Source organism: Rattus norvegicus, chromosome 2 (genome assembly GCF_021556685.1).
Source record: "Rattus norvegicus strain SHRSP/BbbUtx chromosome 2, alternate assembly SHRSP_T2T, whole genome shotgun sequence".
Lineage (NCBI taxonomy): Eukaryota > Metazoa > Chordata > Mammalia > Rodentia > Muridae > Rattus > Rattus norvegicus.
The window spans coordinates 192,302,234-192,328,365 of NC_141535.1; the positions used below are offsets into that span (position 1 = coordinate 192,302,234).

Here is a 26,132-nt window from a genome sequence, read left to right on the forward strand (position 1 = left end):
TTTAAACAGACCAGCCTTAAAAGATTATTATGAAGGTCAAATGGAATACTGCCGATAACCTATTGTTACCAAAATGAGTGTGGAAGAGAGGTCGGGGATGAAGCTCTGTTGTCAGAGTGCTTCCCTGGGACTTACGAAGCCCTTGGTTCGATCCCCAGTGCTGCACACACTTGTGGTCCAGCCACTTAGGAGGCAGTGGGAAAAGGATCACAAGTGTGTGGTCTTCTCCGCACATAGTGAGTTTGAGACATGCCTGGGCTAGCTGCATAACACCTTGTTTTGTTTTTATTTTTGGAAAAAAAACTGTATATAAGAATTAGTAGCCCTAGACAGGTTGGATGAGAGTGGCAAGGAGGGTCATCCTCACAACTGAAGGTTTTGTGTGCTCTTCTGAGAGGCTGCACATCAGGCACTGGGTTCCTTAGGGTTCTGTTGCTGTGAAGAGGCACCATGACCATAGTAATTCTTATAAAGGACAACAATTAATTGGGGTGGCTTGCAGTTCAGAGGCTTAGTCCATTGTCATCATTGTGGGAAGCACAGCAGTAAGCAGGCCGACATGGCGCTGGAGACGAGGAGTCTACATCTTGATCTGCAGACAGCAGGAGACTGGGTACCATGTGTGGTGTAGCTTGAGCATATTTGAGACCTCAAAACCGGCCTACATAGTGATGCATGTCCTCCAACAAGGCCACATCTCCTAATAGTACCACTCCCTGTGGGCCAAGCATTCCAACACACGAGTCTACGAGGGCCAAACCTATTCAGGTACCACAGGCACCTGTGGATCTGTGTTTCTGGAGGACCTGTGGTGCAGAATGGATGAGGAAGGGTGGTAGCTCATGGTAAGATAGAATTTACTTACTAGTCTATGTGTAGATTATCTCCTGGTCTACCCAAAGGCAGGCCTACAAGGATGTTGAAGAAATCCATGAATTGGTAGTTCTTAGGGAATACCCAAGCATTTTCCCATTCTCTGTATCCAGAACACTGGGTATGGCAGTAGCTAGAAATACTATTTGGTGGCCCTCCAAATCCAGAGATATCTCACAGACCCTCCCCACATTCTCGGGGCTCCCCAGTGATGGTCCTGAAGCAGCATCTTAGAGTTACTATTGCTGTGACAAAGCGACAGGGCCAAAGCTACTTGGAAAGGAGAGGGTTTATTTGTCTTACACTTCCAGTTCATCACTGAAGGAAGTCAGGATAAGAACTCAAACAGGGTAGGAACCTGGAGCCTGGAGCTGATGTAGAGGCCATGGAGGGGTGCTGCTTACTGGCTGGTTTATTGTGGCTTGCTCAGCCTGCTTTCTTATAGACCTCAGGGATAGCAATACCCCCATAGTCTGGGCCATCTTCTATCAACTACTCATTAAGAAAATGACCTACAACCATATCTTACAGGGCCATTTTCTCAATTGAGGTTCCTTCCCCGATTGATAACTCTAGCTTGTATCAAGTTAACATAAAACTAGTGAGCATAGGCAATTTGAAAACATTACACAAAATGGACGCATCAAGTAGACTGTACTAACAATTGCATAGCATAGAAGCAGTCAGCCCTGACTTGTGACCACAGCAAGCTGAGTGGGAAGGAGTCTCTCAGAATGAACCCCTCAAACTATACCCAGTATGAGTAGGGGGAAATTTAAGCTTGTAGCTCATTAGGTGTCTCCCTGCCATACACTGCTACTGGGTTCAGTGACTGCAGACCTGAAATCCTTGCTGGCTGAGTCCTTACTTCCGTCCTCCATCCTCCGTCTGCCTCTGCCCTCCTGCCTTGATGCATTAAACATCCTCAGCTCCTGGTCTGTCTTAGGATGGGATTGAGGAGAGATCCAGAGGCATGGCGCCAAATTCTCAAAGCGAACATTACCATTCATTATTGAGGTCCTCACAGACAGGATTACTCTGACTGTGGACGTGTGGAGGTAACTGGGAATACCTAAAGGGCCTTTTGGTATTCTCTTCAAACCACCGGCACAGTGGTTCCATCCAAGTATCCAGCATCTCAGAGAACTGTCTGAGAGACAGAAGAAGTCAGCAATATTATAGCTCAGTTGCTTCCGTTTATATTTTGGTGGATCTATTGAGTTAAGCAGCCACGTATCATTTGTGTAGAAATGGACCAGGAGTGACGAGAAGCTGTTTGACAGGGTTCCACCACTGTAGTGCTTTTCTGACACTTAGACCATAAGCACTTTTACCTAAGAGATTAAGAACGTATTTCCTGAATGAGTAAAATAGATCTGAGATTCATCTTAAATATAAAATTCAAAAACCAGAAATGCATCAGTCTTTCATAACTGTAAGAACCATAAGCCAGAAACGAGCCCTGTCTTACAACAGATGTGTCTGTTAAGACGGATAACGTACACCCGCGGATCCCGGCCCGCAGCAGCTCTCTGCTCCCAAACCCCGTGGGAGAGAGACCTCACCACCTGATCAGGTGGGCACTCCTGAGGCTGCAGAGCGGAGGAGACCACCAACACTGCCCACCCCTGCCCACGTCCCTGGCCCAAGAGGCAGCTGTGTAAGGCCTCTGGGTTCCCGTAGGGGAGGGCCCAGGAGCGGCAGGACCCCTGCGCCTGAGACACCGCCGGAACCTGAAGGAAACAGACCGGATAAACAGTTCTCTGCACCCAAATCCCGTGGGAGGGAGAGCTGAACCTTCAGAGAGGCAGACACGCCTGGGAGACCAGAGGAGGCTGCACTCTGTGCACGTCCAGACGCCAGAGGAAAACACCAAACGCCATCTGGAACCCTGGTGCACGGAGGCTCCCGGAAAGAGCAGCGCAGATCTTCCCGGTTGCTGCCACAGCGGAGAGGACTTAGGCAGTACCCCACGAGCAAACTTGAGCCTTGGAACCACAGGTGGGACCAACTTTTCCCCTGCAGGAAACTTGCCTGGTGAACTCAAGACACAGGCCCACAGGAACAGCTGAAGACCTGTAGAGAGGAAAAACTACACGCCGGAAAGCAGAACACTCTGTCCCCATAACTGGCTGAAAGAAAACAGGAAAACAGGTCTACAGCACTCCTGACACACAGGCTTATAGGACAGTCTAGCCACGGTCAGAAATAGCAGAACAAAGTAACACTAGAGATAATCTGATGGCGAGAGGCAAGCGCAGGAACCCAAGCAACAGAAACCAAGACTACATGGCATCATCGGAGCCCAATTCTCCCACCAAAACAAACACGGAATATCCAAACACACCAGAAAAGCAAGATCTAGTTTCAAAATCATATTTGATCATGATGCTGGAGGACTTCAAGAAAGACATAAAGAACTCCCTTAGAGAACAAGTAGAAGCCTACAGAGAGGAATCGCAAAAATCCCTGAAAGAATTCCAGGAAAACACAATCAAACAGTTGAAGGAATTAAAAATGGAAATAGAAGCAATCAAGAAAGAACACATGGAAACAACCCTGGACATAGAAAATCAGAAGAAAAGACAAGGAGCTGTAGATACAAGCTTCACCAACAGAATACAAGAGATGGAAGAGAGGATCTCGGGAGCAGAAGATTCCATAGAAATCATTGACTCAACTGTCAAAGATAATGTAAGGCAGAAAAAGCTACTGGTCCAAAACATACAGGAAATCCAGGACTCAATGAGAAGATCAAACCTAAGGATAATAGGTATAGAAGAGAGTGAAGACTCCCAGCTCAAAGGACCAGTAAATATCTTCAACAAAATCATAGAAGAAAACTTCCCTAACCTAAAAAAAGAGATACCCATAGGCATACAAGAAGCCTACAGAACTCCAAATAGATTGGACCAGAAAAGAAACACCTCCCGTCACATAATTGTCAAAACACCAAACACACAAAATAAAGAAAGAATATTAAAAGCAGTAAGGGAAAAAGGTCAAGTAACATATAAAGGCAGACCTATCAGAATCACACCAGACTTTTCGCCAGAAACTATGAAGGCCAAAAGATCCTGGACAGATGTCATACAGACCCTAAGAGAACACAAATGCCAGCCCAGGTTACTGTATCCTGCAAAACTCTCAATTATCATAGATGGAGAAACCAAGATATTCCATGACAAAACCAAATTTACACAATATCTTTCTACAAATCCAGCCCTACAAAGGATAATAAAGGGTAAAGCCCAACATAAGGAGGCAAGCTATACCCTAGAAGAAGCAAGAAACTAATCATCTTGGCAACAAAACAAAGAGAAGAAAAGCACACAAACATAACCTCACATCCAAATATGAATATAACAGGAAGCAATAATCACTATTCCTTAATATCTCTCAACATCAATGGCCTCAACTCCCCAATAAAAAGACATAGATTAACAAACTGGATACGCAATGAGGACCCTGCATTCTGCTGCCTACAGGAAACACACCTCAGAGACAAAGACAGACACTACCTCAGAGTGAAAGGCTGGAAAACAACTTTCCAAGCAAATGGTCAGAAGAAGCAAGCTGGAGTAGCCATTCTAATATCAAATAAAATCAATTTTCAATTAAAAGTCATCAAAAAAGATAAGGAAGGACACTTCATATTCATCAAAGGAAAAATCCACCAAGATGAACTCTCAATCCTCATCTTCGGTTGGTTTATATACAAGTGTGCAATTTCTAGGCTTGAAAGTAAAATGATGCTATCTGGTGCTGGATAGAGGAGCCTTATTTTTTATTATGGCAGCTTGCTATTTTTGTAACATGGTGATTTGGTTGAACACAATAAAGTACAGTAGTAACTGATCTCCCCTTCTTCCTGGATGAGTGAGGAGATGATTAAATGTTGATGTCAGCATCCTTGAGCATATTCAGATGAGCTTCTGCTTCTGTTGAAAAGGATGCTGTGTTTGATTGTGGTCCGAAGCTTTGAAGCACTACTTGGCATCTCCTTCCTTGGAGGTCTCACTGTTTAAACATAACAGATTTGATAGCTTGTTGGTAAGGTGAGGTCCAGCTTGTCTCCACTAGGTCATCTTCATGTGAATCCGGTGGTTATACAGTTTTGTTCTAGGGATATTTCATTTTTTTAATAACGGTTTTAGCTGACATTCATGGAGAGAATGAATCCTTAGAACTGTGCCATTAGTGAAAGGAAATCCTGTCTAGAGTATGTTTCTTTACAAAGCTGTGTCACAGCAGATGCTGGCGAGGATGTGGAGAAAGAGGAACACTCCTCCATTGTTGGTGGGATTGCAGACTGGTAAAACCATTCTGGAAATCAGTCTGGAGGTTCCTCAGAAAATTGGACATTGAACTGCCTGAGGATCCAGCTATACCTCTCTTGGGCATATACCCAAAAGATGCCTCAACATATAAAAGAGACACGTGCTCCACTATGTTCATCGCAGCCTTATTTATAATAGCCAGAAAATGGAAAGAACCCAGATGCCCTTCAACAGAGGAATGGATACAGAAAATGTGGTACATCTACACAATGGAATATTACTCAGCTATCAAAAACAACGAGTTTATGAAATTCGTAGGCAAATGGTTGGAACTGGAAAATATCATCCTGAGTGAGCTAACCCAATCACAGAAAGACATACATGGTATGCACTCATTGATAAGTGGCTATTAGCCCAAATGCTTGAATTACCCTAGATCCCTAGAACAAACGAAACTCAAGACGGATGATCAAAATATGAATGCTTCACTCCTTCTTTAAATGAGGAAAAAGAATACCCTTGGCAGGGAAGGGAGAGGCAAAGATTAAAACAGAGACTGAAGGAACACCCATTCAGAGCCTGCCCCACATGTGGCCCATACATATACAGCCACCCAATTAGACAAGATGGATGAAGCAAAAAAAAACAAAAAACAAAAACAAAAAAAAAAAAAACAAAAAAACAAAAAAACAAAAAAACAAAGCTGTGTCACACCATCCTTTGGGCCCTCTGCTGGAAAAGTAGAATCAAGTCTCAAATAATGCCTTTTAAATTGTATCCTCTAGTATTATAGATGTAGGACAGTACTGTATCATACCTCTGTGGATGTAAAATAGCTTGTACCTGCTTTATGATACGTAGTAGTGACCGTGCTTTATCAGAGCTGTTTTTAATGATGTTGCTCAGAATGTTTTCTTTCCAGATGATGATTGAGAAGCTAATTTAAAAAAAAATGGTGCCAGGTACCACAAGAGTAACAGAACTGTGCTGTTTTCTCGGGTTTTGTTTTTTTACTTTTTTTTTTTTTAATGGAGTGTGCTGGATGTCTCTACAGTTTTGTTCAGATGACTGCAGAACCTGGAAAAGCTGTTGCTGCTGTTGATGCATAACACACTGCTATTATTGGTCTTTTTATATAAATATAAATATATATATCAGATATATAATTTGAATTTTTTGAAACTTTAGCTGTGCTGTCAACTTTGGAAAAAAGTATCCCCGTTTACTGTGTTGAGTTGGCACTGTACAGAAATTAACAGCCATATTGGTCTAGAAACGTTGAACTTAAGTGTTTTCCATTTGTACAGGGGTAACACACTGTATTAAATATGTAAGGTCTTATCTACGTGGGTTTGATTACAAAAACTAATAAAGTATTCTCTAAATTTAAAAAAAAAAAGACGGATAACGTAGAACTCGGCAGGGCGGACACAGACCTCTTGCTTAATTGTCCTTCTTGAGAAACATATGAAAATGTCATTTACAGCCAGTGTTGTTGGTCAGTAACTTGAGCTTCAGTGCCACCGTTTGCTGACCTTTGATCAGATCCACATGTGAAAGCTGCTAATGAGGTTCTTTCTGTTGCAGATCTTTGGCATGATATTCAGCATGGTGCTCTGCTGTGCAATACGGAACTCACGCGATGTGATTTGAAGATACTTCATGAAAATTGCAATCTAGAGTGTTCGTGCTAATTATCACAAGAGCTCGTGGCTCATTTTTAATATTCAGGATATTAGAAGCTAAAATAATTTTCTGTCAACTGTATATTTGCACATGTATGTATGTTTGATTCATTACTGATTTGCTCCTGGAGTGAATGTCTCTGTGTTTCTGGATATGCATTGCACATACTGATAGCTGTTTCCTGGGAAACCCTAGTTCTTGTATGCAAGAATAACCTATTTAATTGCCAGAAAAAAGCAATGAGAGATATTTAAAACTTGGCTATTCAGGAAATGTAATAATGGGTCCATTTCTCAGATTTTAGCCATGAAAATGAGATACATAAAGAGAATGCAGGATTTCTAGTTAATGGAAGCAATAAGATATAAGAATTGAAGGGCCATAGATTGACTGTGTCTGAGTTGAATGTAAAGGTTTCTTTAAAAAAAAAATTCTCCCCAGAATACAGTAAACCACAGTTTTAGAACTAAACACATCTGTAAAAGTAAATATAGCATGGAAAAATATAATTTGAAAAAGTCATGCTTTCTTAGCATTTAAAAACAGAAAACCTCTCTCTGGAAAGAGAAGTCACATAGACAAGCATGTGCCCCATAAAAGCGAGTGCTTTTAGGACTAAAAATAACAACTTTTAAGGGGGAAATGCTGTTATCCAGTGGCATGTAAATGTTGCTTTAGCCCTCTTCTCTCCTGACTCTGCTTTGAACTGCTGGAAGCCTCACCTTTCCACAAGGGCTTTCCCTCATACTCAGTGCTTCTCCAGATGTGGTGACAGAGGAAAGCAAGAACTGTGCAGTGTGACAGTGGGGGACCTCGCTGGCACTGTGCCTCTGGAATACCTCGTAGCTTGAGTTTACATACTTTCCTCATTGTTTTCCATTTTTCTTATTTATCAGTGCAGAGAATTCTTCATAGATTAAGAATACAGTTTTATTCTTTAAAATAAGTAGACCCCCTGTAACTCAGATGTATGTTATGAGTACCCTGACTAAACCAAGATAAACACCTTCTTCAATATATATACACGCAGCAAAGGCAAGTTAATGAATCCAAAATGTTTCATGCATACAGCTGCAGCACAAATATATTCTTTCTTAGCAAATCCCTGTGGGAATAAATGCTCAGGCTCTGTGGATACCTGAGTGATTGATTTTAAGTGGGGAAACCCACAGCGGGGTCTAAATTGGCACATTTTTTAGAACAGAACAACTTGTTAAAGGATATAAATTGTGAATTCTTAAGATTGTATTTGACCACACAAAAAAATGAAGGTGTGAGGGATTCTGGAAACCATCAGGGAAGCTTCTGTGCCCGCTAAGAACATAAGACTTTGATGTGTGCTAGAACAAAGTACCATGTTTCAGGAAACTTTTACAAGTGTTTTGCTGAGGACACACAACTGCTGGGATGTCTTGCCCACAGAGTGCCACCTCTCTCTTTTCAGATATGCTTGCTACTGCTCCTAGCTTTGGAGAAAAACTGAGGGAGTTAAAAGTGTAACTGTATGACTACTTTACCTACAGATGCAAAAGAGTATTTAAAAAACATCACTTCTTGATGTTTGTACCCCAGTGGCTGACAAAGGCCAGCTTTTCAGGCAGACAAAGAGCGATCAGTCCTTCTTTTAGCTTTAGTCTATCTGTCTTCCTGAAGACAGAGGACAGGCTCCAGAGTGTACTCAGGTTCTCCAGCTCAGAGTTATTTCCCGTTCCTCAGAAGTAAGTTTCGTTCCTCAGTGAGTGAGTGAGTTTAAAGAAAACCACAGTAACTATAGACAGAAGAATAATTTTTTAATGCAGAGGAATAAGTCTAGAAATCCGTATCCTGTGTGATTAGTGTACCTCTCTGAGGGTTAAGCTTTCCAAAGAATGTACTGGGTAAAAATAGAGAATTCCATCTCTGAGTGAAGATGGATATATATCTTTATGTGAATGGATAAAGCTATATCTGTAGAGATATATAACCCCTCTGTCCTGAACCTATACATACCTTAAATACGTATCTCTTAAGGATATATACATATGTAACTTAATACATGTGTGCCTGGTGGAAACTATGGAGATAAATGTTTGTATACATACACATGTACATGTATGTAAATTTACAGTTATTTCTGTTTACCTGAACTAATTTGAGATCAGACCCAAACATTTTAAGTTATTTTAAATTAAATTTTCTATGTACTTACACTGTTTGAGTTATCTTAAAATCTTACTGTATCTTCTTAACACATTCATGTGACTTATTCAATGTGTTACCTACCAGTTCACCCAAACAATATAGAAAAAGCAGACTGGTAACCCTTCCATGCTGTTACTTACAGCGGGTTCAAAAGCAACACCCCTAGGGTTCTAATTACATATAGTTGTACTTCAGCTCACACTAGTTCACCCAAGTTGTTCCTCCTTCCTCCAAGAAAACTTGGTTATCTGTGGCTTGGCCTGTGGAGGTGATCCTGGGTCCAATGTGGCCCTCCTGTACAGACAGCCCTCCTTTCCCTCTGAGGAATCTAATCGATGTAGCTGGGTGAGGATGAGGCCCAGAGAGATGATAATAATCTCGTAATCAGCAAAGAGGATAGCGTGTTCTCCCTTCTGAAATAAGTTTACCAAATATTTGCTCTCTTGTCATTGGTAAAGGTGGTTTCTATGGCCCAGAGGCCAGCCACAGCCCAGCTTTCAAGGCCCCATTGACATGCTCTTGAACACCAAGCCTGTTTCCCATACCCAGGAAAGAGCAATTTATGTCTCTCGAAGGTAGAGCCAGCTTAAGCTCACGTGAGTCAATTTGGTTTTTGTGTGTATTTTAAGACTTGAGATTTTCTATTTTTTTTAAACATCCTCCATTTTTTTTACTATAAAAGGTATTTTGTATATAGATGTCTTTTAAAAGTGAAAATACTACAACAATACAAAACATTATTGTTTGGTGTTCTTATAACAACTAAGGGATTCACAGTCCAGATGCTGCCCCTGGGGAAACAGAGAAACATGGCGAATACAAGTAATACATCCTGTGGTTCCCAAAGTGTTGTTAACAGAAACATTCTTTGTGTTTGTGGTGTGTTTCCTGTCTATTTTATGATTTCTTTTACTTCTATTAAACAGCAAAAAAAAAATTAAAAAAATTTAAATTGCATGTTAATTATTAAATAAGTCAATAACTAATTTACAAAGACTTACAAGAACTACTGAATTTAGCTGGTACAATTATGTTGATACCCTGAAAAAGAGGTCTCTGTGGTAAATAATTTTCTAAAAATCATGCAAAAATGAACATAGTTCCACAAGAACTATGTTAGTTATAGAAACATTTGTTGAGCTCATTAATAACCTTCACTACATTCCCCAATTCTGTTTTATTCAAAAGCTATATAGTTCTTACAAATGGCATCAGTATATTTTCTCTGTGCCTGCTCTTCATAATATGCATCCTACACAAGAGATGGGCTTTTTGTTTGTTTTGTTTTGTGACTGTTTGAGGCTACTGTCTTACTGACTTGATCCCTTAGGATAATATTGACCCAACAAGCAGAGTTTGGAAAAGCAGGCCTGTCTTTCTGTGAGCACTATGATAATCATTAACCAAGAGTGGGCCCACTCAAACTTGGAAAGAGTGGTCAGGAGAGAGACTTCCTTGATGTTAGCTATTTTGACCTGAATCCTGGAAAATTCTTACATGCTGGCCAAGGTAGAAAAAAGAAAAAGTGTGGTTTTGTTTCCTAAGGAAAACACAAGAAGTTTCTGAAATAGTGCATGAAAACATTTTAGGAGGGGCTGTCCCAAACAAAATTAAGAAGAGCCCTGGTAATCAGGAATCTTCTTTTAAACAAATCTTATTTTTGTCCTAAAGAAATAAAAAAAATTTAAGCAGTGAGTTATTAAATAAAGCTTTTAACAAACTAGACGTTCAAGTATTACGACTTTTAAAGATAACTATGATAAAGAATGAGATTAGATGGCAAAGATCAATCAACGGATTCCATAGACACACATCCTAACACAATGTGATCACAGAGATGGGAAATGAGGCATGAGAGGGGAACCTGGGCTAACACACAGGCTTCTGACTTGGTGGCCAGAAGAGAGATGCACAGGAGGAGAAGCAGATGGTAACAGTGTGAGTGGAGCTGCCAGCAGGTCATTCAAGAGAAAATACGGGGCTGGTGACTCCATAGATAAAGGCACTTGTTAGCAAGCCTAATGACCCGAGTTCAACCCTAGATCCCATGCAGTAGAAAGAGAGAATAGACTCCACACGTTGTCCTCTGACCTCCACAAATACAGCATGGGGCACACACACACACACACACACACACACACACACACACACACACGGTGGGGGTGAGGATAAATCTTTATTTTTTTTAAAGTCTTCATGAGAACATTAAGTTTAAGAAATTAGCGCACTCGTTGCTCCTATAGAGGTCCCAGGTTTGATCTCCAGTACCTACGTAGTAGATCGCAACCCTCACAACCAGGGGATCCCATGCCTGACCTGTGGATACCAGGCATATACACATACATCTACAAAGGCAAAACAGTTATTCACATAAAATAAACAAATCTAAACTTTTTAAAACTTAGAGATCTCTATGCTTGTAAGTTAGAATCCCATAAGAGTTATTTAATTGCCCACATATTTCTTAACCTCACACTTGCAAACTCTCTCTGAGATGCCTGTGTTCTTTCAGTAGCTGACAACTGGTATCTCACCTCTAATTAGACAGAAAGGGGAAGCTACAGTTTCCTTAAGGGGGAAGCCAGCTTCAGATAACTGAAATGGATACATCCTTTGGACATCCAAGGACCAATTAATACATACTCAAGTTTTTTACTTAGCAGTGTCCAAAGGACCAACAGGACAGACACATAAAGTTTCTAGAGATTGAGTCTTTTCTTCAAAGTTTAGAATCTTTATACCTATAGCAGCTTTAATTTACCCCCAAAACCAGTCCAAACCCACATTACTATTACTAATTAATGACTATGTCATAGATTTTAAGTCATCTTTGAGAAAGAAGATTCAAAAGAAAATTCATTTTTTAGGATATGGGTTAGGCATCATGGTGCATACCTGTGATCTCAGCACTTGGGAGACCAAGACAAGAGGACCACAAGCTTGAAGCCAGCTGGGCAACACAATAAGGTCAAGGCCAGCCTAGACTGAAACTTCGTCTCAAAGAAAAATGAGAAAAAGTCGGTCTCATCCTCATCATGGCTAATTATAAATGGTGTGGCTCTATATAACCCTTTGGAAGCACAGAGGTCAAGACAAGAGTTGCCTGAGTATTGGATCACTAGCTAGGCACTGTTACCCCAAGTTGTAGTTGACTAAGAGGAGAGTGGGAAGTAAAAAGGTTTGCGGCTACTATGGTGGACTTTAAAACAGAAACTCGAGATGTGTGAGGGAGATCACGGATGCTTCCCACCAAGAAAGATCAAAGAAGAGGAGGAAAAAAAAAAGCCATGAGAAACAGCAAGAAAAGATGCCCACCTGAGGGACAGTATTGGGACCAACTAAAGCCACTGTGCCAGCCAAAGCTTTCCAAGTGTCTAAAGAGGACAATATGGCTTCTTTAAGGGTGCTATTGGCTCCAGATTAAACTCAAGTGTAATCAGGAGGCCTGTTTCTCTGCCGTGGGCTTCTCAGTCCCCTCTGGCCTGGCTTTTTTGTCTCACACTGCTTCTAAGAGATGCCAAAGATGGCCACCAGCAGCTTCAGGCTCCCATTCTATTAACCTCAAAGCCAAGCAATCCTTTTTCTATAGGTGAAACCAAGGTCTGGGAATGACTCCTACTGGGAGGGAATGTAGTCCACTGTATGGCCAGCTCATGACCTGAATACCACACCCATCTCCATCAGCCCCACTCAGACCACTTGCAGTGAGCACTGAGACCAGGAGAGAATCGGCGTACAGCTACAGAAGGAAAGACATGTTTAGTAAGTAGTCATGACAGTGAATAAAGGAGAGCCAAGGAAACTGACACCAGATTGTCTTAAAAGACAGAAAAGGAGAAATTAACTACTACAGACAAGAAAGAAACAGCATTGAGAAAATAGGCTAGAGAGGAAGTTACCTCAATTTTTGTGTTTGGCTCAGACACACTACCCTTACATTTTAAAGACACTTTTATTATATAAAAAAGACTTTCTATTATTAGAATTTCCTATTATTACCAGGAAGTACCATGCTATGCTGTTAACCTGTGATACATCTGGTACGTTCACTTATTCTCAAGGAACTTGACCGTTAAAGACTGGGGCAGCTGTGACCTAAATCCTTGAGTTATGAAGGGCTCTTTATATGTCAGGCAAGTGAGGAAGGTTTTTTCTCTTGGAGTACTGAGTTTCAAACTTCCTCTGGTGAGATCTGATTCCTTTAAACTTTACAGGGGATTTAATGATGACACCTGATGATGTCCAGTGCTTACCGCTCTCCCACATGGCAAGCAATGAGTCTTCATCCTCGTACTTTGGAGCCTGCCTATCCATCCTCCTCGTGTTAAACCAAAAGGACACCAATGTCCCTCAAAACAGAGCTCCCGTATCACCAAGCCCATGGACCCAGTTAAGGTGAGTCGTTGAGCACCTCAGCCTCCGAGCTCCAGCCTGTTTGTGTTTGGGACCATCCCACTTTCACATGTGCGTCTCCCAGACAGACTTCCTTCAGTGAGTTCTCTCATGCAGCCACTCTCGGCTCTTGTGCTGCTGACAGTGCAGGCTGGCTATACCATGTTCTGAGCTGGCCCCATCCCTGAAGATTCAGGAAATTTATTAAAGTAATTTAAAAGAATAGAATAAAATCTGCCAAAGCCGGGATGTCCGTGAGTTTCATCACTCTAGAGTCCACATCTTTTGACGAAAATCACTTTCAGCATGCTTGAGAATCATCTGAGGGTAATGCCAGCTAGGTTTGAACTTTACAAATTTTACACATCTGTCAAAGACCTATATTTGATAAACAATCTTAAATAATTGTGTGCTTACTATTGGCTGGCATGAGAACCCTGAGTCTTGTTTTAAGGTTTAGTGATTGGTCATGCAAGGGTCAACTTTAGGTAGTAAGGTAAGAGTAGGTAGATTCCTGACTCTTGCGTGGAAATGCACAGCTTGGTGGGTTTGGTACTACTCTACCTGCACCACACCACCTCCCCTGTGGCTCTGTCAGCATGCAGGTACTCGCAAGATGTCTAGCTAAGCTTAACCAATGTCTGGGCAGCACAGCCACTCTAAGCCCTACAAGTAGTTGTCAACTTCAGGGTGACAATTAATGGCCAAATAAAAGATGGTCTTCTAAAGGTTGAGTCCTCAGAACACCACTTAAAGTTCAACTCTTGAGAAGGAGCATGTAAGGATGGGAAAGAAAATAACCCTCAACTAAGCCTATTCGCCTAAAGCAATGTCTCACTCTGCATTGGGGCAAAGGTTAAAACACCGCAATCCACTCCATTGAATCTCTTAGCCCTCTCTCCTGCCCCTAGACCTGTGGTGATTGTACTAGTGTTTCATGATACCCAAAGCCCAAAAGCACAAGTTGCTTTCAGCCTAAATGCTGGAAAGTATCTCTTATTACTTGAGGGACTATGAAGGATTTAGGCTTCCACATGTAAGATGATCGTGGCCTCTTTTGTAGGCTTTATACGCTGACCTTCTGGGGTATACCTTTCACCAGTCAGTTGGCCCACCACAGTAATTAAATTAAAGAGAATGGTGCCCAGGCTCTTGTCTGAGTTTTGGTGGCATTTTATGCAGAGCGCTTGAGTGATGAGGATAATGCTTTCTGTGCCAGATTTCATATGTCCCTGTCTCCAGTGCTGATGCCTTTAAAGGGACAATGTTTCCAGGCCCCTGGTGCTGTGTGTTCCTCCACCTTCTGATGGCAGTCTCTTTCTCCCTGGAACTCTGCAGGATTCTCACATTTGCTTTCTAGGTCAAGATAGACCCCCTGTTGTCAGTAAGGAAATCTCCTGGGGCCCGCTTGAAGCAGCTCACATTTCTGCTTTCCTTTTCACCTCTGCTCTGCTCTACTCTGCATGGAAACCAACACAGCTTCCATAACGCCTCTGCTTCTAAAGTTGTGTAAGCTCTCTAATGCCTTGTGGATGTGCCTATGGATCAAATGGCAGGCAAGACATATCAATGATATTTTATTAGTTCTATTCCAGGTAAACACATTTAACCAGATTGCATTGCCATTACAGTTAACCAGAAAATCCCCCCAGATAGAATGTCTGTGGCTTGGTGCAGTAGTTGGTTTTGACAGCCTCGTGTGTACAGTCGCTGTAGTCAGTGTTACACTTTCCACACTTGCAGCTCAGGGCAACGGGGTAGGAGAAATAAGGAGCAACATGGTGTGGGCATCCCGGTATTTCCACCGTTCTGTAGGTGAAGTCTCTGTATGTACAGACATCCTGAGAGAGTGCGTACTTGGGAAGAAACAGTTTGCCATTGATATCCTGTGGAAGAAAAGAGATCTTAACATGATAAACTGCATGCAACTTAGTGTAATAGAATGACTAATATCCCTTTGTTTCCTGATGATCTTAAAGGACTCCTGAGCTCTGTTACCCACACATCTACACTTAACCCCTCAGAGACAAAAAAGGACACTTTCTTCTCATCTACCATTGAGCAGAACAAACACTTTAGGGTAAACTGTTACAATGTATCTGTACTTTTTCTGTGTAGAATCACATAATTATAATTCTGAAAGCAGTGTGCTTGGCTTCCCAAAGAGGAGACTATGATTTATCCCACTTCCTTTCTAAAATATTAACAGACAACTTTAGACCTGTACAATTTACAGCTAAAAGAAACGCAGTGACCAACATACCCGTGTCATACAATACCCAGCGCAGATGGTGGTGTTGATGGTCAGGCAGTAGGCACACTCTCTCCTGTCCACGTACATCATATACTCAGTGGGAATACAAAACGATGACACTTGCCCACAAGCAAGAGCGAAAAGCACGGAAAAGAGAACGACAGCATTCATGCTAAATCAGAGGGAAAGACCACAGAGCTCATAAGTGTCCTTTCCACATTCAGAGGCGTGCCTGTGGAAAGCTTATGGGTATATAAACCCCAGAACAGATAAGATATACTGAATGGTTACCTATCCTGGGCCCTGCATATTCAGTCCTCTCAAACCTTCTCACACACAGTCAGATGCAGCTATGACCATGTATATCCATAGTACAGAAGCTCACATTTTAGAAGTCTGCTGCCTACACGTGCCATTGGGCTCCCCTGGAAAGCAACATGTGAGTCTGCAACATCACTAAGAAAATTGACAGCTTTCTGTTAACTAGGTGTAAAATAATTCATTCAACGAAGCTGTAATAAAATTCCTGTCTTTGTAAGAAGTAAATTAATAAATATTCTTTAGAAAGGACTTTCCCAGAAATAAAAGTTCCTAAAAATTTTGGTTCAGTAGCTTAGGTTCATATAATTAAAGATGGAAAGAAGCCAAGAAAAATCACAAGCAAACTTTAGTACCACCCAGTGTATGTAATCTTCCCTATAATTCTACCTGTTGCTAGTCAAGGAAACTGAAGAAGGCCCTGAATATTAAGCTGAAATCATGACTGGTGTTAACACCAGTTAGACAGTCTCTTCTGAATCGTTAGGGTATTCTAATAGAGTTGAAAATTTTCAAGTTGAAATAAAAGATCATTTTATACAGAAGTTGTATGGCATTCATTATTTTAAAACATATGGAGAGCTGGAAAAAATTAGTGTGGCACCTTCAGAGTAATTCAGCCAAGAAAGCGGCCATCCTGGGTTGTCCAGATTCGTTAGCAGTGGCTGGATGGGATGCAGCAGAGGGGCCACCGAGCAGAACATGCAGCTGGGCGGTGTGGAGAGCCTGGCTGATGCAGAAGCTACTTGGTAGCAGTTGAGCAATTGTAACAATCTGGAGAATGTTGTGACTTGTACTTATTTTGGTTCTGCTACTGATAGGGGGTAATCAAATTTCAGACTTTTAGATGTAAGTTGATCACCTCTAAGATTAAAGACTTTTGATTCCCCTTTACTAATATTTGTACCACTAGCTAGTTATGTTTGGATCTTTTTTTCTTCTCAACTATCATTGCCAGTAAATATATAAACTTATATAAATATATATGTAGTGCCAACACTGAGGCAATATTGTTATCTATAAGCACATGGTTGTTTGTTTATTCTATTAAATTATCACTATTCACTGGCCGGCAAGAAGGCTCGGAAGTAAAAGCACTTGCATCTCTAATCTGATAACATGAGTTCAATTCCCGGAACACACGTGATGGATGGGGAGAACATACTCCTTCCTGGAAGTTGTCCTCTGACCTCTCTATGCACTCCGCAGTGCTCCCCCAGCACATCCCAAAATAAATGGAAAAAAATTCACTAAACATTTTATTCAATTATCAAAGAAGTATCAAGGTTCTCTCAAACCTGTGGGTTATGTCGTCAGCACTTTTAAGCTGTGTGCTTTAAAATTTCTACTTACTGAAGCCTTGTAAGTAAGTTAGTCTCAGGTAACTAGAACTTTGTTTCCAATAAATATATTAAACAAAAATTATTTATATAAGTTACTAGGGATGAATTCTAAATGTCTACTTCTATAGCCATTTCAACCAATCTCCTATTCCTAGCACAGAATTTCTGAAATTGGATGAACACATATGTACTGAGCCTCTGGAGTAAGCACTGAGAGTTGTATTAATGTAGTCCTTACAATTCAGGAGGAACCAAGTATGAGCACAAATGTAAAAATGCAGGTTGTTCTAAGTTCTGTGAAAGTCCAAGTTAGGACTCTAACATCCCCCCAGTTAAAAAGATTTCCTTGCATTTGCTACATTGTAGACAAAGAAGTGAAGTAACCGTTTAGGAAAACGTATTTGGTTGTAAACTCTGTAAACATTATATACCTAGGCATCCCTTTCAGTATTTTTTAAATATTTGCATTAAGAAGGAAAACCACGAATTCCTGGTTATGTTGGTTTATGCACTCCGGTGGGCTGGAGCCGAGACTCACACATACCATGCCCCATATTCAGCTCAACAATTAGGACACACTTTCCCTGCTGAAATCACAGGAATTCCTTTGTCAGGGAATCTGATTTTTGCCAAGTGTTTCATAAAATACAAGCTCCCTCTATAGCATTCAGTTGGTTGTTATTTCAGTGATGCAAATCCAGAGGATTCTCCAAAGAATCTTAAAAATAGCAACCAGGTAAATGCAAGAGAACGCCAGCCCTTGCTGTTCATACTCCCCTATCGTCTTCACAGTTCACAGTTCTCCAGTGGGTTTTACCACAGAAAACAACTTCTAGATTCACAATTCTATGTGGAAGAGCACACGTTGTAGCCTATAATCAGAATATTGGACCAGAATGTAAGGAACAGAATTTTCCCACGGGCTGTAGAAACCAGGTAAAAGCATGTAATCTTATTTACCCACTTGCAGGATAAAACAGATGGACGCACTGACTCTCTGAAACCTCCTATGGCTGGGCTGCAAGAGTGCCTCAGGGGCTAAGAGCAAAAGCTGCTCTTACAGACACCCACATCAGACAGCTCCCCATCCCTGTCTCCAGCTCCTGGGGGTAGATGCCTCTGGTCTACACAGGCACCCGCAGACACAGCACACGTGCACACATCTATTTTTAAAATAATAAAAATCTCCTTTAAAATTTTTAAGATAAAAATTATTTTATGGTTTCCCCCCATTGATACCCTAAACAAGAGTGACACTGTTTAAAGAGTCCCTTTTATAATTATAGAAGCTTAAGCTAACAAAAGCAAAGCAATGAAAACCGACTGGATCACTGGTCACAGTATTAGGACACTGTGATGATGCAGAGTATGAATGCTCCCTTCTCTTTTACTTCATTATAAATAATAGGACTTTGCCCACATAACCTTCCTACCCCTCAATTTCCTTATCTATAAAAGGAAAGTGTAACATCAAAAGATCATCAAGAAAGTCTTCACAGAGCGAATAAGCTGTGCTCAATTACCATCAGACCCCGGCCTAAGAACACGACTCTGCTCTCAGATTTCACTCTGATTTATCCCGTTGAGCAGTTCAGTATCTTTGGGTCTTCAATTTATGTATACTGTTTCCTAAAATTCTAAAATAAAATAAAATAATTCCTGTGAATCCTCCATAAGATTTCCTTAGCTCTATAGTAATACATAAACCAGTGTTAATATGATCCTTTTATTCCACATTTTTCCTGTGTTCTTTCCTTTGACCCTTTCTCCATATTTTCTTTCAGTTCTTACTATTTTCATTATTAAACACATTTCTCTCTGCTCTGCTAATGTTTATTACCTCTTTTTTCTACCATAATTATTTACTGAACAACGAAAAGAATCATTTTCTCCACCTCTAAACAACCCCAGCACTTCACTAAAGCAGAATATTTTCTAAAAAGAAAAAGTGTATTATATTACTGAGTTATATGTATTGAGAGTTTCACTATTAAATAACTAATATCTTGCAACATGGACTGTCCGTGAAGGTACTTAAAATGCTATACCCTATACATACTCAAAACTTAATTTACTCTAAAACTCCCCTAAAATGTACTTTCCTCAAAGATGGCCATTAGTAATCGCAAGGATTAAGTACACAGGGTATTCAGGTGATAAAACATTGAAGTTGGAATGTAGGTAGGAGAGTCATGCAGCTGTTCACCCTTCATCAGGAGATGGAAAGGCTGCTTCCATTCTTTAAGTCAATGGACTCTCGCCTCAGCCACCCATTCCCGGCTCACTCTTCTCTGCCCACTACTGCAGGATTTGGAGCAATAATTACAAACTTTAGAACTCATCAAAGAAAACACTGTCTCAGCATTTGCAATCTTAATGCTACAGCTGTTAAAATACAATGAAATGATCGCAAAGGCACTTCATTTTACAGGTCCTGCTCCGGGTAGAGACCTACCTTACTTTGCACTGGCGAGTTAATGCTGTGATGACCCAGACTCTGTTCATTTTATACCCTTCGGGATAATTCCCCTCTGATCTTCTTGTTTATATAATTGCATTCGAATTGCTGCTTTCTTATCTGAAAAGCATCTATTGAAAATTCATACTGAACCCCAAATAAAACGTGTTTAGACAAACAGGTTCACTAGATCCTCTCCCTGGAAACCCTGACATTATTATAGCATGCATCTTCCTCTCTCCTATTTGAAATATATCCTTTAAATGTTAATGTTAATAACAGGCATTAATATCTTCTCATATTTACGAAGGATAGACCACAGAAGCAGTGGGAAAAGTCCTTAGAAGGCAAATTTATATGGGGCTTGAGGGTTTCAGACTCTGCCTGTTCATATAGAGATACATACACATAATTATTCATCTATAAAGCGAAGGAAACTTATCTGGAAATCTAGGCCAACTGAACCATGTACGATAATAAAAACATTTTAGTTCAAAATTGTTATATTGTTATTGTTTTTCTTCCTTGAATTTTAGTGTTAACGTAACTTAGTGTGAAATGTTTCTCTGAGTAGCGTGGCTAAATCTGGCAGGATGCCAAACTGACCTGAGATCAAATTCTGTCTTGGCCCTTCACTAGTAATGTCGCCAGCACTCATGAGTTCTGCTTATTTTAGTTCCCTCGCCTATCAAAAGGCATGCTGGTGTGCGTTCCTGTTCCTAGAACTCAGGAAGCAGAGGAATGGAGAGTTCGAGGCCAGAATGGGCTACATAGTATGGTCCTGTCTCAATGAAAAACTAAGATCACTGTTTATCTAAGGTACCTGGTGTGCAGCAAGCACTCCATAAGAAATGTTAATTGATGATAACGCAAAAACATTTGATAAATATTCAGCCAATATATTCATTAAATGTGTAAATGACTGGGGAAGACAATTCCTCAATATTTGGAACTAATCTACACTTTTTCCTAATCTTTATACCTACGTCTTAGTTTTACTCATTTAACCCATGTTTACCACACTATAACATGCCCAAAACTTGCACTTCTAAATTGCCCTCAGAAAAACACCGTCAGAGTTGGTATCACTTTTAAAGTCCTCATGGTGCATTCTGGCCCTCTGGTCTTATCCTACTTAACCCCCCACTCCTCCCTAGATCTCCAAGTCACACATTTTCTGTGTTCCCTGTGGTTTTAGACAAGCTGCGCTGAGATTCTAGTTAGTCACATTTGTTTCTTTTCCGTTTGGGAATATTCTGCTCCCTCTATTGGAACACCTGCCCAGGGCTTCATCCTATGCCCCAGCCCTGCCATCTTCCATGGCTTATCTTAGAAAACACCACCTATGCAAAGCCTTCTCTGATTAGTCAAGGCTTTTCCAATGATTAGGAGTTTTAAGAGAATTAGATTCATAGAACCCCTCGCATATGGTAGATGTTGAGTAAAATCCTAGCTATTCTTAGGGGTTATTGAAAATCTCATTTGTCTTCACTTCCTTTAACCTTTATTATTAATGTAAATTAGAGACAAAATATGATTTCTGGCATAAAAACATTTAATGAAGTTCAACTGAACAAAGAAAGATCCACAAATCAGATGGCCCTGTGAAAATAAAGCTACGGAGAGCTCCGCAGCACCACAGGCCAGAGCATCTGTGGACAGAGAGCAGAGTGAGGCACAGACAGTCTGACTGGGTGCTGTCCAGAGTATGGCTTACATGAATATGTTCTGATCAGTTGGCTGCTCGTGATTGATGAGGTCGAACTGCTATGGTGACTAAGACATCTATTTGCCACAAGTGTACTAAGATGGGTTTTCAGCTAGTGTGCATACTAAACTTGGTTGCAGTCCATTAAGTAGGGACTCCCTCTGGAGGTATTCACAAATAATATATAGTTTAACAGCTATAAAACAAGAATATCTAGTCCAGGGACTGTATGTCTTAAAAATACAAGCTACTTCATATTAAACTCTATGGCTTGCTTTGTACTAGAAATCTAACTACTCAATGCTAGTAAATTCATTGTTACTGGAGAAGAATCTATAACCGTTAAGTTACTAAAGCAGCATACGCCCTAACAACAGTGTAAGCATCTGTCCTTATACAAATACGCAAAGATAAGCAGTCTCTGACCCTCAACAAGGAGACTTCTCTTTGCCACAGATGGGAGCCACAACAGAAAACCACAAGCAACCAAAAGGCAGAATTGTGGAGCCCAGTCCAAATAAACACATCTACAAAACACTCTCTTAACCTAAGGCTCAGACAGCATTGAGGAAAAGAGGGCAGAAAGATGGTAGGAACCAGAAGATAGGCCCGTTGGCCTCGAGACCCTGTTTCTGGGTAACATCAGAAGCTATAGCCATAGTCTCAGCCACACAACTGCTCAAAGGTGAGCTAAGCAAGGACACAAGGATGAGGATGATGAGGTGGATGAGGGAGAGTGTACAACACCTCAACCCCACACAGAGAACTGTAGGCACATGAGGCATTCCTCCCCAGAGGAAAGCACACCAATTAGTTGTTCAGTGTCAACCAGTCAGCCCTAAACATATAAGGAACATTATACAGACTGAACAGGTTATATTTAGGAATATATATGTATATACATATATGCATGTAGTAACAATGAGAGAGAGAGTGAGAGAGAGAGAGAGAGAGAGAGAGAGAGAGAGAGAGGCCATAAATTTGAAGAACAGGGAGAGGGACATGGGAATGTTTGGAGGGAGGAAACGGACAGGAGAAATGTTATAATTATAATCTCAAAAATTAAAAAAAGAAGAAATACAAATTACTATGGAGGAATATAACTATGAAAGTAGGAAAAGTAGAAGTCAGGTGTCAAAAATCTTGCTTGAATGATTCCAGGCAATTTACTAATACAAAAGTATGTTAACAAAAGAAGTATTAGGCGTTTCTTATGGGACTTGTACCTCTGTTACATAAAACATTAATTCAGAAACTTAGTTTCCAGTATATTTATATGCACAGCTACCCATAGTAGGTAAATAAGTAGCGAGAGAGAGAGAGAGAGAGAGAGAGAGAGAGAGAGGAACACACATGGGCATACACACAGTGAATGCATGAGTGAACCCATATGTATTGAACTTGCAGTTCTGACACATTTGTTTTCCCACCTAAAATAACTGCAAAGTAGGACAAAATATGTGAAATCACCATTCCACACACACTGGGCATTAGGGGAAAAAATTACAGACTGATGCCAAAGAGAAGGGAAACAAAAGATGTAAATTTTACTCCGTGAAGATGGTGTCTTGATCATGGTAGAGGGAAAGACAGTAAAGGCAAGAGTAAAGTACTTCTAATTGACATGGGAAGCTTGGGAGTCCATGGGACCCAGTGCACCATGTGCTCACACAGAAGACTCTGGGAAGAACAGAGATCCACAAAGCGATCCTCTGCAGAGTGCAGAGGATCGTTTTGTGCTCAGATGAAAACTAGCTGAAATTTGGTATGGCAGATCCTGAGAGGACAAAAGAGAACCGTCCAGCACACCCAGGGTGAGGCACGGCATCCTCAACTGCCTGCCACAATTCAATCTCATATTTCATGGAGAATGTGCCCAACAAGGAGTAAGCCATAACATGTGGCATCAATTTAAAAAGATAAACTCTAGGAATGCAAAGAAGCAAAAAAGTACAGTTCATGACAAAGAGGAAATGACTAATTGGAACTGAGCTAGAGCTAGAACTAGCATACAGAAAAGAATTAATATAACAATAATGAGCTAGGCATTACTTTATAACCAATTTCCATAAACTCAAGAAATTAGAGGAAAGATTAAGTAGAGGCATAAAAGACAAAACTTAACTTTTAAATATGAAGGCAACAATTTTCTCATAAAAATATGCTGTAACAGACAATTATATGTAACAATTAGATACTATAAAGGAAAAGATTAATAAAGCTGAAGATATTTAATATAAGCAATGCTGAATGAGACTAAATGAAAACAATTTGAAAAGATAACTAAGATTTGATGAATTCAGAAAAAATGTCATGATTCTAAGAAATTAAATTAAATTCTATAAGAAATTAAAGTCCTCAAAAATTCTTCAGTCATTGAAAATCATCCTTCAAAGTTGAAGAGAAAGGATGACATGTAAGGGATACAGTTATGCAAAATCTGAAAGAATTTATCATAGTGGACCTGTACAGAAGGGAATTATACCAGATTGTAAATCAAGATCCACACTGAGGACTGAAAAGCTCTGGGAAGGGCTTGTAAGTATAAGTAAGATATTTGCACTATTATTCAAACACCTTTGAAAGACAATTTGACTATTCAGGAAAGCAAAAGACTCCTCCAAAGGGCCAGGTGGTCCTAGTACTGCCTCTAGGACAAGGCCACGGCTCTCATACCTCATCTCATCTACCCATTACCCACTACTATGGAGTTCCAGAGCTGAAGCTCCAGTGCTTTGGTTCATATCCTCTATAACATCTCTCTAGCAGAGTGACTGATACCTAAAGAGTTTGAAAATGTAAAGGCAAGTCCTCCCCTTGTATGGATCTCAGTGCTCTGACTGTTCCTCACTTTCTCACAATTGGAAGCTAACTCCTCTTCCTCAAGGACAGTAACCAGTCAGGGGGTATATCTGTGGAGTTTCAGGGAGTGGGAGGGAACCTGCCTAACCCTCAGACTGCAAAACTAAGTATGACCAGCAGAGGCCCCTTGTAGGCAAAAAAGAGCAGCTACTAAAATGAGACAGCTCCGGTAGATATGGACACTTGTCTAACAGGCTCAATATCAGGATAAGCAACAGCAAAGACAACCATCTACAGTCTGCTCACCCTCCCTGTTTCCATGCACATAACCAGCAGTCTACAATTTGTGAAAATCCAGAAAGAAGCTGCCTCAGCCCTTTATTTTTTAGGTTTCTCACCTCCCATACACACACACACACACACACACACACACACACACACACACACACACACATACACTGTGCTTCCTTCCAACTATACATTATTACATTTTATTTCTCTTACATTTGTCTAATTTTATTTATTTATTATTATTATCAGATAATCTTCATTCTTTTCCTTTTATTTCTCTCTTTCATAGGAGCCTTCTGTGTTTGACTCTGAAAGAGCCAGAGTTGGGTCCAACTTGGGCCCAGTGGGAAGATTCCCACCACAAACCTCTGAGCACAAGGGCCCCTCCCTTCCAGGAAGAAAAAAAAGCCAGTTTAGTTCCTGGAACAGCTGCAAGCCAAACTGTCACACAGAGCTACCTGACTCCCAACCCACCCCCCTTGGAAAAGTCCTGAATGGTACACTGAGTCGATTTGAAAGTTGTTTTGCTCCACCAAATGCACATAGTACCCTGCCTGGTTAAACACTGTGCAAACTCTACCCCAATTGTTTGAATTCTGCCCCAATTGTTTGCAAGGAATATAATCCTCTGTTAAAATCTGCTTGGGTTGTCTCTCCCTTGAAGTGAGATGACCTCAACATGTACGAATGATTAAACTCCTCTTGCTTTTGTATCGATCACCGCCTCTGTGAGTTTCATTTCAGGAGGTCCCAATAGAGGTTCAATTTGAACCTCACAACCCCTTTCTCCCCACTACTATATTATTAGTAGCATTTGTTATTGTTGTTGCTGTTTAAAGAAATGTTATTTTATTCCCATTTCTAAGTTCATCTAATTTTCATTTGAACTTTCTCACAATCAGGATTCACTTCTTGTTTTTTCCCACTTTTTCTAATCTCTTGTTATTTTATTTCTATAAAAATCTTCTCAAATTTCTTTCTTCTTTTCATTTACACTGAACAGTAGTTGATTCTTTTGTATCTTCTCATTTCCCAGGCTTCTTCCTTTGTTATTCTTGCATCATATTTAACATGATAGCACATATACACATACAAAATACCTCAACCATTCCACTACTAAGCATTTATTCAAAGGAAACATAACCATGTGTTTGCACACATAGACTTGTATGCCAACATTCACAGAGCCTTTGTTTGTAATGAACTAAAATTAGAAACAACCCAATAGTGGTCCACAGTGACAAGTCATAGCAAATATAACAGAATGGCTGTCAACAATAAATGGGAATAAACCATTGGCACAACAATGCATTTTTAAAATAGTTTTTATATGTAAGAAAAACCAGATCCAAAAGACAAGTACATGCAATCTGATTCTAATAATAATAAATAAAGCAGGAAGAAAATTAATGATTGCCTAAGGTTGGAGAAAGGTGGCTAAGGGAAAGAGGGCCATTGGAAAGATAAACATGTTCTTGATTTAAGATGACTCACAGCATATATTCATCTCATTGAGCTGTGCGCTTTAAATATATGCAGTTTTGTA

The 26,132-nt window shown here is 40.5% G+C and overlaps 2 protein-coding genes across 4 annotated transcripts in view; one reads left to right on the forward strand and one right to left on the reverse strand.

Annotated features, from left to right (window-relative positions):
- Nucleotides 1-25,303, forward strand: part of Tspan2 (tetraspanin 2) — a 57,285-nt gene extending 31,982 nt beyond the window's left edge. Inside the window, exons 8-11 of one of the 3 annotated variants that reach the window (XR_015668516.1) lie at nucleotides 6,741-6,931; nucleotides 11,888-12,782; nucleotides 13,235-13,415; nucleotides 24,876-25,303. Coding sequence is in view for 1 of the 3 variants with exons in the window: in NM_022589.2 (NP_072111.1) it covers nucleotides 6,741-6,806 (66 nt within the window). In the remaining 2 variants the exon portion in view is untranslated. 3 annotated transcript variants of the gene reach the window in all.
- Nucleotides 14,973-19,853, reverse strand: Tshb (thyroid stimulating hormone subunit beta). Its single transcript, NM_013116.2, is given in 3 exon segments — nucleotides 14,973-15,298; nucleotides 15,676-15,838; nucleotides 19,783-19,853. Coding segments are annotated over 2 exon segments (417 nt in total). The 5' UTR covers nucleotide 15,838; nucleotides 19,783-19,853; the 3' UTR covers nucleotides 14,973-15,043.
- Nucleotides 25,304-26,132: the final 829 nt, after the last annotated feature.